At 43.4% G+C, this 15455-nt stretch overlaps 1 protein-coding gene across 1 annotated transcript in view; it reads left to right on the plus strand.

Moving 5' to 3' along the window:
- The first annotated feature begins 379 nt into the window (after positions 1 to 379).
- The window catches only part of SCML4 (sex comb on midleg-like 4 (Drosophila)), a 104354-nt gene continuing 89278 nt past the window's right edge, over positions 380 to 15455 (plus strand). Inside the window, exon 1 of the mRNA XM_019520133.1 lies at positions 380 to 587. Coding sequence (XP_019375678.1) covers positions 387 to 587 — 201 coding nt within the window. The 5' untranslated portion in view covers positions 380 to 386. The remainder of the gene's footprint in view (positions 588 to 15455) is intronic.

The following is a 15455-nucleotide window of genomic DNA, read 5'->3' on the forward strand; positions in this document are numbered from 1 at the left end:
CCTGCTCCCCAGATTGGCTGTGCCATGCATGCAGAGCACTTTTTGAGCTTGCTGCCTGCATTTCAGAATTTCACTCATCAGGCAAGGCATTTTCTTCCACCATCCAACAATACTGCAGTATTTTTGGTGTGTTGGGGGAGTGTCCCTGTTCTGCAGGGTGGAATTTTAACACTCTCAGACTGTACTGTATAGAATTGTCTGTTTTATAGCTTTTTCAGTGCTCTAGTTTGTTGCCGTTTTATGATGTATAGTAAAAATCAGAAAGACACAGATAGTAAAATAAGCAAATTGCCTTGGCATTTGCGTGGGTTTTATTTTCAACTGCAAATGTCCAAAAATGCTTGGGTTCGTCTTCTTTTTTTGATTGATTTTTAGTTCCTCTGCATATGAGTCATTTGTCATCGCTGCCTCCAAGACTGGATACTGTTGACATGCAGTCTCCAAGAATACCAGGTAGAAAACGAGGAAGACCCCCACTCCATTCTACTGCGATGAAAATGGCTGTTCACAATCTTTATTCAGCACCAGGTGGATCCTTACCCATAGTGAAGATCCCAAAGAAGAGAGGGAGGAAACCCGGGTACAAGGTACATATTCTCATGCCCCCGTCCCAGCACCTTTTTGCTGTTAATGATGTTTGATACTTTAAGATGCAGTATGATGGACATGAAGTTGGAGCTAAAACAAGCATGTCAGAAGCTAGTGTAGAGCAATACAATGACAGAAACAAAGCTTAGTTTTCCTTAATATAATGTTTCTCCTAATATAATTGATCCAGCTGATCAAAAATGAGGGGGGAACTGCAAACATTTTGAAACTGTTTTTATTTTGAAGCATTTGACAAGAACTTGTTTTCCCAAAACATTTTTGGAAATCTTTAACCCTCTACCCCAGATTTTTTTTGCTCAAAAGTGAGGAAAATGGGAACAAAAAGGGAGGAAAAGATGCGAGTTTTCACTGAAAAATCAGCAAATTTGGGGATTTTTTAAACTTTAATTTTTAAAGAAAAGACCTTTATGATTTTTTGATTGAAAAATTAGGAGCAGTTCTTAAAGCAAGGCATTAATGTAATGTAAGACATGGATTCTGAATAGTACAAAAGAAAGGGAATAATTTGTGAATTCAGAACTCAAGATGTTTCCAGACAGAGACACCTGAAAACAAAGAGCCAATCTATTTGTAAGACCAGATCAGCACAGGCATTACCAATAGTAGCATCCCCACGCTACCGTGACAATAAGCCTACCCCACCTGGCCTGCAGAGTGAACTCTCCTAGGAGCCAGAGGAGAATTCACTCTCCATGTTCTCAGACTTTCAGCTAAAATTACCAGTTTTTCTGGTAATTTGTATCATGAGGCCATTTGCTCAGTAGGAATTGGCTTGAGACTAGAGACTTCATTTAAACTATGCCAGGATAGGAGATCACTGGCAGTGAATTGGAGCCCTTTCCTTTATTGAGGACATCATCATCCTTAGCTCTTTCTGTAAGAGCAGTGAGCCAAATTCTTCTCTGACTTGTGTGGGGCTGCATAGGTCATTGCAAAATGTAGTCCAGTATTGATTCTTGTGACTGGTAGTTAACCACACAAGCTGCACACTTAAAAAAAAAAAAAGTATATTATCATGAGAGAGAGAGAATTTTTGTTAAAGAGGAAAACAAGATACATTGTAGTTAGGTGTTTTTGTTGTCAGTAAACTGCCTGGTTATTTTCTCAGTTTATTTTTGGAGTTAGGTACATGGATAATGCCTGTTTACTTTTTTATTACTTTTTTAATGAAGATGGCTACAGATGTGGAGTCTGTTGCTTGAAGAGTGCAAATTGCCAAATGTTAGAAAATACTAATACATTGCTTAAAATACAGTAATATTTAGCATGAGTAGGTAATGCCTACTTCAAACTTCCTTTAAAAAGCCCCTATACAAGGTAAAGCCAAAAGACTCATTCTTTTCCTTGGATCTTGGTCTTATTTAACAAAGAACAGCATAAAAACACCCCAGGACACTCACTGTATCCTCCCCCTATGAGCTATTCCAGTGTCTTGCATCCAGATGAGATAACCAGCTGCTTAGTTCAAAGACCTTCTTAGTCCTTTCCCAGAACAACTACCACTTGATTACAACAAAAGGTGGCTTGGACAAATGCTGCCAGATTGCCACAGGTTGAACTAGAGCCCTTCTGCAATAGGCAACGCTCTGCCTTAAAAGATCCTTGTCAAGTTTCTCTGCAGTTTTCTGAATGGTACAAGTCTACAGCTCATTTGAAGTGCCACCCTTGTTGTTTATTTTATTTAAATAGCATGTGGAGACACTGTAGCCAGGGTGTAGCCCCGTTGTGCCTGGGACTATGTGGAAATACATAGTAATGGATAGGCCCTACTTCCAGAGAGCTGCAAGGCAAAGCCCCATGTGCCTGACCTCACCCCATCTCTCGACTTCAGCAAGCATTGGATCAGATCCTAGTTCCGCAAGCTGCATGAGTAGATGTTTCAGCGTCTTACTGAATCAGTACCAGACAGGAAGAAGGGTAAGATGCATTCATTGCTCCTGCAGATATGCCTCATTTCCATCTGATCTTGTCATGACTTGACCTGAGGGACTGAGGAAGCCACCATGGACCCAGGGAGCCTTGGCTCCTCCTCTTCAGGCCCACAGCATTTGGCCATATGCTATGTTACCTGCTGCACGAGGCTGCCCTTCAGTGACGGCCTGGATTCCAAAAACCCAAGATCCTGTGGTTTTTTGATGTTGCTTGTGTTTAGCTCAATCCTTGCACCTCTGGCCACTCCTATCAAGCCTTCTTCTTCTTTGTGCCACCTTGTTATTCTCTCCCCAGGGCCAACTTGCTCCAGTCAAACCCTCCTAACTTCCCCTAACCAAAATCTTTCCCGTGCTTCCTCAGGCTTTACATTACAAGGTGTGAAAATTGTTGCCCATCCTCCCATACCGAGCTTACCATATCACCTTGTGTTATCTCCAGTGTCTGTATCGATTGACACTTTCACCGTTTACACCATTCTCTGCTTTCACCAGTCCTCCAGCACCTTCTTTCTTTTGTGCCATTCACATAGTTATTCACCGTGCTGCGTGCTTCAGACAAATGAAAAACAATTCCATATTGGCTAAGAAACAGCTCCCTAAACCATTTCCTAATCTCCATGAAAAGCTTTGCTGTTCACCTTTAAGCAACAGATTTTACATAAGTAACATCCTCATGAATAATGTAAGTAAATGACCAACTTATCTTAAATCCACCGACAGCTCTAATACTCAGATCTGTTGACTTTTATGCAGTAGTCTGTAATAACAGACCAAAATATTGTAGCGACATGATTATAAAAGATAGTGCTTTGGGGTAATTATCTTAGACTTCAGTAGTATTTTTTTCACCAAAACTAAGGAAAGGTTAGCCATTTTCTGACAAATTGATTATTATTTTAGCAAATTGTTATTGGTTGATATGCATACATGGCCAAAAGAGTGCATAATAAATATTACTGCATTATGTTATTACTCTAGAAACATAACTTTCCATCTGTCTTACTCCAGCTATTCACTATTAGTAATTTTGCATCTTATGGTACATTTATATAAAAAAAATCTCAAGATGTTTTGTAGACAGGGAAACCAAACCACAAAATGGCTAAACAATTTGCCCAACAGTTACAATGAGCTTGTGTGCAGAGTTGCCAACAGAGCCCTGCTCCTGCTGCTACCGCCAGACATGTTGACTGCCTCTTCTTATTACTAGAGGTTTTGCATTTCATCCTTAAATTTTTTCTGAAGGATTTGTTCTGTCATCCCCCTCTCTAAAACATACATATGTGCATGTGAAAGCTGCAGTTTTACCAAGCACAAAAACATTTCCATCGAAGAGAAGGAAACAAGATCTGAAACAGTGGAATTCCTCAGTGAGCAGCCGGGGCCCTAAAATTAGGAAATAGAAAATGGAGCCAATCCAAACATTTAAAATGTGATTTTCATGGTCCCAACTCTTTTCTAGAAAATGTGCCCAAAGAATCAAATAGGCTTTCACATCATCTGCTGGCACCCGACCGTGCAAGGTGCTGAGCGTCCTCAACCTGCAGAAGGCATTTTGTATAAGTGCTCATCACCCTTTAGTTTTGGGTAGTGAACCTTTCAGGGACAGATGCTCATTTGATGTAAATGATCAAATCTTGGTGAATTTATTGCACTGGAGGATCTTCCCCTTGGTTCTGAGTGAGTTTCAATGAGAATTTCTCATCATTGCTGGAGCTCAGTCTGATTTAAAAAAAAAAAAATCCAGAACCTCTCCCCTCTCCTGGGTCTTAGGGGCACCAGGTTCAGTGACAGTGTCAAGAGAAGAAAGAAAAATAATGAATTGAAGATCATTCATTATTTATGGGCTTTGCTTTAACACCATCATTTCTGGCATGCGGTGTGTGTGAATGGCATCTTCAGGGGGATGCTGCTTTTTCTCGATGAGTGATGGCCAGAAATAAGATGTCCTTTAATAACTGATGGATTAAGCATCTGAAGTTTCCATTCATGGTCTGTAGCACTCAGTGCTTCTGGCCTCATGCTATTTATTTGCATTGCAGGATTTGCACACCAAAGCAGTGTTTCTGTGAGGTGCCTTGCTGTACGGTGCACTCTGCTGAAGTGTGGTACTCTCAGGGAAATTGCGCACTCTGAGTTCAAGTCAAAGATTACATTTCATGATGGGTAGTTCTGGCATGATTTAATTAGCTCTCAAATTGTATGACTTGCAGGTACCATGAGACTTATATGCATTTTTAAAAGCAACTATCTGCCCAAATGGCAGACAACCAACTTCTTTATGGCAACCAGATAGCTGAATTATTACAGAACAGATGGGCAAATACTTCCCGAATTTTTAGCAAAATATGAATTGATAGACCAGAGTTAAATTTAATTTGACTGAGATCTGAACAACAGGGACTTGTATCACATCATTGTATATGACTTAATGACCCACTGACTGGCTTCATTGATGTTAATACTGTCTGTCAGTATTTCTAAGGTGCCCCTTGACAAACCATATCTCAGTCTGTTCCCTCATAGAGTAAAATCCTTTCATCTATGAGACTACTGATTTTGCATTTTTGTTATGATTCCTTCAGATGTTTTTCTTCCCATTCTACAGTGGCTTTTCTCTAATGAAATGATGACAGCTGTAAATTCATACCTTTGTTTAAATGTAGTTTTCATCCTGATTACCCAAATATCTATGATAGGTCATAGAGGCAATCCAGAAAGGGTTGACAGAAGGACCAGTTACTTCAGCAGCAAATAAGGGGCCAATTAATCAACAGCTGGAATAAAAGACTGCAGCCCAGCCAGAAAAAGTGGCAAACAGAGAGGCTTGAGAAAGTGGCTTAGCTGCAGATGGAAGAAGCTGCGTGTGGAGATAGCTCCAGAGGGACACCTGTTTGTCTTACAGGGTGACACTGGCAAAGACACTTGTATACAAAGATAGGAGTAGATCAAGGATGCAACAAGGAATTGTAAAGATGAGACTATGGCTGCTTAACACAGAGTTCCTGAGCTGGACTCGAGACAACAGGGTAAACCTGGGTTCCCTTCCCCACAGGAGAAAGAATCACCTTTGAAACTAAAGGAGCAAGGACTTAATGAACCCTCAGCTTGGTGAAGCACAGACAGTTGGGTGAAAGACTAAATAAACTGGATTTTATTTAGACCCTATTGCCTGTTGTGGGAGAGGGGGTAAAACCATCACAGACATGACAGGAGTGTTGCTACAGCTTACCTAGCCACCAGTGGATGCTTTGGTGTGTGCTGCTAGAGGTGCTGTCTGTGGCAGAGATCCATCAGCCTGCCAAGGAAAGTGTTAATGGAAAAGGTCAGTCCCACAGTGATGTGTCTGCTATGGAGGATATCGTACAGTTAATGACCCAGTAAATATGGCCCTGTCCTAGAATCAGCAGCAGCAGCCGGGGGGCAGGAACCGATGGTGCAACAGCAGTGGTTAGTGGCCCTGGTATGATTAGTGCTGTCAAACACCTCACCTATAGCATCAGCAACTGGACTGGATATGGCCATGTACTTCAGGGTTACAAAGATAGGACCTAGTGATGAGGCATTCCTGGAAATGTTTTCATGCCTTGACAGCTGGGCCTGTGAAGTCTGGAGTCATGGACCTTTGCCTCATGCTGGTCCTAATGAGTGAGACACAAACAACGTGGTTGAGCCTTGGACAGATGGGTGGTTCTTAACTGTTGGACACTGCAAGTGGCTAAGATGGAGCAGTATACTGTGAGTGAATAGATTAATTAATGCAGGGGGCAGAGAGGTGAAACATGGAGGAAGCACAGGAACATAAGCCAAAGCTCAGAGGCTTAAGAACTCTGGATGGAAGTGACTGGAACCTGCGTCTCAGTCAAGCATGCAAGTGTTGGAATTGGTCATTTTGAAGCAATCTATTCAGGTTCACTCACCTGCAGCAAGAAGATGGGTGCAGGAATATTGGGCTGAGGACCTAGATGAAGAGGTCAGACTAGCAGAGAAGTATGTGGTTGCCAAAGCTTCCAGACGTCATCACAGATGAGTGGATGTCCCCGACTTGAATGCTCTTGAAGGAACTTACATGAAGAGAAATGTTTTTTAATTGGATGGTGCTTTCCTTTCTCACTCCCCCCCCGAGGGTCAGAAATGGCAGTCTGCTTCTCCTATATAGCAGGGTTATCCAACTCATCCAGCCCTACAGGCTGGATGAGAGGCGTGGGGCTGATCCACAGGCACATGGGATTGGGCCCACAGAGCAGCCCTGTGTGCTGGAGCCAGTGTGAGCCCTGGACCAGCCCTATGCACTGCATGCAGTGCCCACACCAGATCAACCCTATGCACTAGTTCCAGCCTAGCCAACAGCATGCTGGACCACTCCAGTGCAGGTGTCATGTGCAGCATGCACCCCAAATTAACCCAGCATACCATGTGCAGCACATGTGTCACATGCTAGACCAACTCCTCATGTGCATTCCTAGCCACTCTGTCCTGCCAGGGAATGTACTTGCAGCACTCACCGAAGGAACCCTACAATAGGGTTCATCCTCCAGGACTAGCACTTATGATGATATTCCTGTTCCTCACTGAGACAACGATTCAGACCCAGATGGATTCTAGATGTGGATAAACATGGGGTATGATAAGCTACTGAAAGGGCACTCAGATCCAGGGGCACATGATCACTGGTCTGCTTGCATCATAGTGTAACCATGGGGGGCAAATGGGGCACAGAACCAGGCACTGACTTGGGGGGGCAGGGGTGGAGAGGACAGAAAGAGCAGACCCTCATGCTGCTGGCCAGCAACAACCTGGCTACAGTTGTTGATCACACACACCACTGCCATCCAGGGCATAGAACCTCCCAGCCATGCCCCTGTCTTACACAATGATATAACACTATTCCTGCATAAGAGCTTATTTAACTTGTAAACTTGTTCAATCATTGGTGGATGAGAATAATAAAAATGTATTATCTGGCTGTATTAAAAAAGTCCTGAGACCTTGTTTTTGGCATGCTTTTATCCACACATATTTTAGAGCAGGGATTGGAAATCTGGAATAGGGCATGGCAGGAAGCACCTTGGCTAATCCCATGAAAATCCAGGCAAAATGGACTAAATTATTACCTGGAGAGATTTGTATTGGCTCATTAGAGACTTTGATTTATCTCCTGCTGTGGACATGCTCAAACTTCTTGCATCACCAGCTACAGAAAAATCTGCACATGAAGAGTTACCACATAGATTGACTCAACATGTGCCAACCTGTCAGATCTCCTCCATGTGGCCAGAGTGCATGCACATCTCCATAGGGTAATTGAGCAAGTAGCAGTCCAAGGGCTCAGAAGGCCGTGCCTGCATGCCTTGCCGTAGGTGGGGCCAGGCATTATAATCGTGTATAGGGATTTCCGCATTGATAATGCTGTGAATATCACTGCCTCCCCCCAGGAGTACTGGCAGAGTGTGTCTCACCCTTCTACAGTGCTGAGCCTCATACAGAATGGTACCACAGGAGTGCTGTCATTTATCCCACTAGCTCAAGTGGCAGAGGTCTGTGCTGTGGATCTAAAAGTTCCAGCTTCACTGATGATCTGTGAAGGTGTTGATATTATGCTGTAGGACAGAATTTTGCTGAGTTATTTTTAGGTTTGTTTTAATTTTTAACCTATTTGATGTGAAGAAGAGTTGCAAGTGTTGCAGGCCCTTAATATTCCTTAAGCAGAATAAGATTTTTAAGGGAAATCTGTGTCATGAAAGTGTATGATGTGAGACATGTTAATCCATCCGTTCTTCTCACTTAAGAGGTCTTAGCTGAGACTCAGGAGGTGTGGGCTTAATTCTCTGCTCTGCCACAGTGTTCCTTTGTGGCCAGGATTGCCAACTGTCTGTAAATTTATGGACAGTCAGTAAAAATCAGGCTAAAAATGTTTGTTTCTAAAAGCCATAAAAGGGGAGCCATCCATAAAAACACTAAGCAACTAGAGCTTGGTTGAAGCTCTGTGGTCAGAAAGTAGCTGGAGGTAAGCTAATGGACAGATCGAGCACAACAGCACCACCTGCTGTCTGAATGGGAGGCCTGTACCCTGCAGGGAGCCTTCTCTTAGGACTTCATAGATTCAACCCCCTAGTTAGGATCTCCTTCTGTGTCCTGTCAACTACCTGTAACATTTCTGGGTCACGATTTGACTTATTTGTGGGCCCATGCCAGAATAGGAAGAGCAGGCCTGGCAGGGATAAGTCTGAGGAGGGTGGTCTGGGAGTGCAGCCTGATGTAAGGAGCAGCTGGGAGCATTAGGGTCTGGAGATGAATAGGAATCCTTGGTGTAGGGGCAGCATGTTATAAAATCATTGGTGCACTTAGGCAGTGCTGCCACCCCAATAAAATATTTTTACTGTAAACTTTTTACTGACAACCACACTTCTTTATTTTTTTACTATGTTTTGTGTTAGACCTTTAAATTTGAATTCAGCCCTTCCAACTGGGGCCTAGCAGCAAGGGATTTACATTATGTAAAACATATCCATAAAAATATATCACTAAAAAAGTTTGGTTGTCAGTAATGTTTGCATATTGTCACTAAAAATATTCTTGGATTGGTAACCCAGTGTGTGACCTTTGACAAGTCACTTAAAGCAACAGTCAGAAACCTTTTTGGGCTGCAGGCCAGAGGGATCTAATTCAGGTCAGAGGTGGGCAGATGGGCCCTAGAATCTAGCTGCCACTTCCACTTTTTCCTGTGGCAGCACAGGGAGAGTGTCTCCAGCTGGTGCATTTCTTCACAGCAACACAGGAAGAGCTCCTGCAGCCAGTGCTTAGCTCCATGGCAGTACAGGAAAGTGACTGCTGCCTAAGCCTCTTGCCACCAAAGCCAGATCTAGTCCACAGGCCATAGGTTGCCAAACCCTGACAGAGCAATATTTTCAAAAGTTTTGGCCACTTTTTACAAATGAGTTATTAAGTCAATTAAATGAAAGCTCCCAGTTGTCTAAGTCATACAATCATAGAAAATTAGGGTTGTAAGGGATTTCAGGAGGCCATCTAGTCCAACACCCTGTTCAAAGCATGACCATCTCCTACTCCATCATCTCTACTGGGGTTCTGTCTAGCCAGGTCTTAAAAAGCTCTAAGGGCGGAGATTCTACAGCCTCTCTGGGTAACATGTTCCAGTGCTTTACTACCCTTCTTGTGAGACATTTTCAGAAGTAATTTCTGAAACTAGGGCTTAGGCTCCTCAATCGCTTATGTATGCAGCCTAACATACATTTTTGAAATTGTTACCACTGATCTCTGTCTTCCATCTGTACATGAGAAAAGTGCTGTTGTTCCTATTTCATGGACGAGGTGTGAGGATATATGCATTGCAGCCTGTGAGACAGTAATGACAAGCTGGGAAGTCAATAGGATAGACAGGCTATGACAAAATACATTATATCGATTTGTACTTGTGAACATTTAGGGTGAAAGGTTGACCCCACTGAGGTCAATGATAAATTTCCCATTGATTTTGATAGTGCAGGATTTTATCTTTTTATGTATGAAGGGCCTAATCCCATAGAGATTCCTCAGCCAAACTTCTAATGATTCCAGTGGTAAAGCAGCCATTCACTTTTCTGCCTTCCAAATCAATGCAGTTCCTCAACATGACTTTTGCAAAGTAGCTCCTGTGTGTTGAACAGTAGTAACAACATGGCCCAGGTCCTCAGCTGTTTATCTGCTGTGCTCATGCATCTCACTTGGGTGAGGAGACCATACTGTATTTGGCTTTCTTTCAGTGATGTAAGCTAAATCAGCCTGAGGGCTGCTCCGGCTTGTTTTGGCTGCAAAAAGAGGGCCAATGGATCAGAGAGCATTCTGGCCTCTTACATTACATACCTAATCTATGTTGGAGAGACCAGGAGCAGCTGCTGTTCAGGGAAATCCCTAGCTGGCAGTCTAAACATCCATTTTATCTTTCTTGTGGTGATGAAAGAATTAAGTGTGATCTATAACCTTTAAATGCTAATTCAGTTCTCATTATCGTTTTGGATATTATTTATCTTAGTTCTTTCCCATTGACTATAGTACACACTGTAACACAATCTTTCCAGGAGACTGGGAACACCTTCAAGATCAGTCTGCCTTTGCTTTTGATATTAATTCTCAATATGTGGCTACATAAATAATGGGCCAAATATCAAATATTTCAGCATAATATGTAAGAATGTGTCCATTGCAATCATAATGATGCAGCAGATGGCTCAACTCCATGCCTCGCTTTAGGGCTAAATGTATTTATTATATCAGGTGTAATTTCCATTGCCATTGATGAAATGTATGTGGGATCAGGGCCTGGATCTTATTTAAGTAATGCATCATCCACTGGATAAGGCTGGCTAGTGTACACTCTTGCAGAGAAAATCCAAAAAACCCCTGAATATTTTGTTCTGATATATCCATTACTCTGTTCTCACAAGGCAGAGGGGGGAAAGGAAGGATAGCTAGATATATTTTCACAACTCATTTATGACCTTTCATCTGGATTCTGTGGATAAAACTTGAATGATTTATAATGAGATTTTCCTGTATACTCTACAGTTTCAACATATTTTCTTTCTGTCTCTTTCTCTCTCTCTTTTTTCTTGCACATTTGTCTTTTATCCACAAGCTTGCCATTATTCAGCAGCTCCCGTAGAACAAAATCAGCCCAAGAAAAGAAGAGCCTTGGAATTAAATTGTCAGAGGCTCATGGAGAATGATAACATGGATGAAGGTTTGCAACCTTCAAAGGCACTTGCACATTAGTATCGCCATTATCACAACATTGCCTATAATACTGACATTATTTTGCTGTGGCCTAAAGATAAATCCTCCTCCCCCAAGTGACATTTATTTGTACATAGATGTTTTAGCATACAGACTGTTTCAATCAGACCTGCAGTGAACTATTAACTAGAACTATAAACTGCCAAGAAAGGGGTGTCCAAACTGGTGAGCCTCACTAAATCCTGGGTTAGAAACTTTTTTGGAGTGGTGGACTGAAATAACACAGCTCAGTCTGAGGTGAGTTAGTGCTTCAGACCTAGCTATCTCTGCTGCTTCTCACTGACTATCACTCAACCCCCCACAATTCCCTCACTGCCAAAATGCTTCCAACATGTGGGCTCTATGAAATTGCTTGGTGGGATGCATCTGACCCATGGTTATTGGCTTCAAATATTGTTTTTCTCTTGAGCACAAGCTTGAACGCATCTATTAGAAAACTTAAAAGGATGCCAGAAACATGCTATCAGATCTGAATAATCTGCAGTGCTGATACTCTAAAGCAAGTGTCATGTTCTCTTTGTGAATGGGATTCAGGAGGTTTCCATTTGGAGGTGGGTGGAGGTGACCAGAGTATGAATGACAAGGTTGAGGCCAGCCCTGCTGTGAGTTAGTAAGAGAAATACCAAGTTGAATCATGAAGAAAGCAGCACTTTTAGGTGCAATGTCTCCAAAAGATAAAAAATCTGAAGGGAAGGAGCTCAGAATTCTAGCACAGCGGCTGCTACAAATTTCATATCATCAATCTACGCTGCCACAGATTAAGTCACTTTTTTGATTTGCCAGATTGTAAACACCAAAGGCAATCCAGATTTCAATACACTTAATTGTCTACCTCCATGATTTTAATTATTTAAAAAGCATCTTCGCCTCTAAAGAGGCTTTCTCCATACTGATTTTATTAAGAGAATATTCTCTGAGCATATGTCTGTGCTGGGACAGCAGAGTGCTCAGTTGCACTTCTGACAAAATAAGCCACACACATCTGCTTCCACCCTGTGCATCAACCCTAGAAATGAGGTGGTAAAGATGCCTGAAGCTGCCACCTGGAAACCCCAGGTCTTGAATGCAATGCAAGTTATGCCCTTCAGGGTGTCCCTATTACCTTATTTCCATGGCTGATGTGCATGGCATGGAAATGGGTGGCCAGGGTTATTTCCCTGGCAACAAGTCAAAACACTCTGTTCCCTTGGTGATGATGCATCCAGCTGAGTATAAAGCAGACTGAACTGCAAAATGGACTGGAGTAGATCCACCTGACCTGCCTACATCCCTGTAGGCCTGACCCATGGATTGATTCAAAACTAAGAGCTGCCATGTTTACACTGTGATGCCACAAGAAGTTTAAAACAGTGAAAGGAAATCCTTTTCAAACAGTGAACTATTAGCCAGTGGAACCCATTGCCATAAGACAGTGTTGGAAACAAGAGTTAACTAGGATTCAAAACTGGTGGAGCAATTAGGCCCTGCTGCAGCAAAGCACTGAAGTAAATGCTTAAGTTTAAGGCAGTGCTTCCCTTCCCCCATCTCCCTGACTCAAGTGCCATTGATCCTTCTTGTTTACAGAACACAGTTCAGCCCCCCGGCGCAATGCAGAGGAGTATTAATGGAAAACAGTAATGACATCACAACAGCTCTTTCAATTGGTGAACCAGCTGAGGTACAGGCAGTCCTCAGACTCATGATGCAATTGGTTCCTGAAAACTGTCTCTTAAGTGAAAAAGTAACTCGGAACCAATTTTCCCATAGGAACAGTGTTACAAATGGGGGATTGGTTCCTTTACGATGGTCAATACAGTTGCATGCAGCTGGTAAGTGTGTTGTGGAAGGGGTGGGGGAAAGGAACAGGTGGGGGGGCAGATCAATGCCCCCTGTGGTGAGGGAGGCCCCCCCATCCCCCGATTCCCCCCCACACACACTCCCTGTGCCCACCTGGCCCTGGCTGGACAGCACTTGCCCCAGCCCCAGCCCCAGTCCCTCCCTTATTGCGTGGGGTGTTGATCTACTCCCCCGCCCTACCCTTTCCCCTACCCTTCCACCACAACACACTTACCAGCTGCACGCAGCTGAATCAGCTGTCATAAAGATAAAACCCACGATGGAATGTCAAAACAGGATGTAAATTTTTAAACGTTGTAAATGACGTTAGTCGCAACTCAAAAAGTCGTAAGTCATAAGTTCTTACCCTCCCTTGCATGTTCTTTTGTACCATGGACCTTGCAAAAAACTTAGTGGGAAACAGTAGTTATGAATTAATCTTATAAATATTTAACTTCCCTTGAATACACTAGTTAGTTCCATATCTGGATTTTATGCCAAGGTACTCTGGTAGTACAGATTTTATGCCAAGAGACTACTACAGGGGTGGACAAAATATAGCCTCTGGGCTAGATGTGGTCCACCAACTAATTTTGTTTGGCCCGTGGATCAGCGACAATGAAGTCATAGGATCTGGCCGGGGGGGGTGGCTTGGAAGTGGTGCAGGGCAGAAGCAGTGGGGAGTAGCCACAGGGCAGCCACAGCCTGAAGGCCCCCAGAAGTGGCAAGTGTAAATGCTGCTAGATCAAGGGTGGGCAAAATGCGGCCCATGGGCCAGATCCGGCCCACCAGGCCATTCTATCTGGCCCACAGGGCCCCTAAAAAATTTAGAAAATTAATATTTATCTGCCCCTGGCTGCCTGTCATGTGACCCTTGATGGCTTGCCAAAATTCAGTAAGCAGCCCTCCACCCAAAATAACCACCCACCCCTGTGCTAGATCCTGCTTTTACCTGGCACCCAGCAGCGGCTGCTGCCTCTCAACATGAGCAGGGCCACAACTCTCTCTCTTTCTGTCTCCCCCTCTCCCCCACTACCTCCCCCTCACCCCCCAACTATATAGCAGATCCTGCAGCTTATACCAGCTCCAGCCCGTGCACCAGAAGCAGTGCTGGGCCAGCACTTGAATCAGCTGTGGATGCAGGTAGCAACTTTCCCCTGGGGATTGTAGCATCTGCCTGAGCCCCTCCTTTGGGTAGAAGAGCAGGACCTGCTGAAGCTGCTGCCTGCACCCACACCAGCTCCACCCCCTCCCCCTGCAGCTCTATCCCACATAAGGAGGTTTGATGAGCTGTTGTGGGCAGGGGGGGAAGGGTGCTGACCCAGCCTGTGACAGCTCACCAAAGCTCCCTATGTGTCCTGTGGACACAAATAATTGCTCACCCCTGCTCTAGTAATACAAGGACTTTTGTTCCATACCTTTACAACAGGATTAAATAAATGGTAGTAGTCCAGGGTTCATCCCAAGCCCGTGGCTCACTGGGTAAACATGATTAAGACACACACATGTGGTAACCAATGGCACACAGGGGAGTGGTGTGGCAAGCATCATACCTGGCTGCTTTTTATTCCACAGCCTGAGGACCAGATCACAACTGGGTTAACTGGGGGCAGCCTTTAACACAAGTTCTGAATGAGACTTCAGCTCACATTTCTGTATCTGTAGAGACATACCTTAACCATATGGCCAAGCTGCCAGACTCACAAACAGTAGTGATACTAGTTAGTGAACATTACATTTTCCAGATGGTAAACAGACTACATCAGTTCCTTACCACAAATAGCTCAGAATCTAACTAACAAATGAAGGATACAATATGAAGAATGGTGACTGAGCTTTGATGTTTAGATTTTAAGTTGATGGGTGTTGTGTTGACCCTTCCATAAATCATTCTTTGAGGGCTGGACCAGGTTTTATGCCATTAGTGAAAACGTGTTTTAAGGAAGGCTGGATAGAGATAAGGCTGGACCAGTTAGGAAGTTCCAGCAGAAATTCCATCCATCTCAACATTTGTTTTGGGGGTTTTTTTATTTTTGATGGGTATCATAAATGTTCAAGCTTCTACTCTGCTGAGCTCAAGAGGTGCCGAGTACTGTTGCTGAATTCTGAATATGAGCCTGTTTTTAATGAAATGGCATGGAAAGATTCTTACTGAATTCAGACACCTTTGGAGCAGACCCATGATCCTTCTATTTTTAATATTGTGGCAAAACAACTGGTGTCTGTTTTATGTATTTGCAACTGTTATGAAGTAGAGGATGATTTGTATCTTACATGGTTTGGGTAAAAGGCTCTTGGAAACTGGGTTTA

The sequence above is a fragment of the Gavialis gangeticus genome, unplaced genomic scaffold, assembly GCF_001723915.1.
Source record: "Gavialis gangeticus isolate Ggan-Ray unplaced genomic scaffold, GavGan_comp1, whole genome shotgun sequence".
NCBI classification, from domain to species: domain Eukaryota; kingdom Metazoa; phylum Chordata; order Crocodylia; family Gavialidae; genus Gavialis; species Gavialis gangeticus.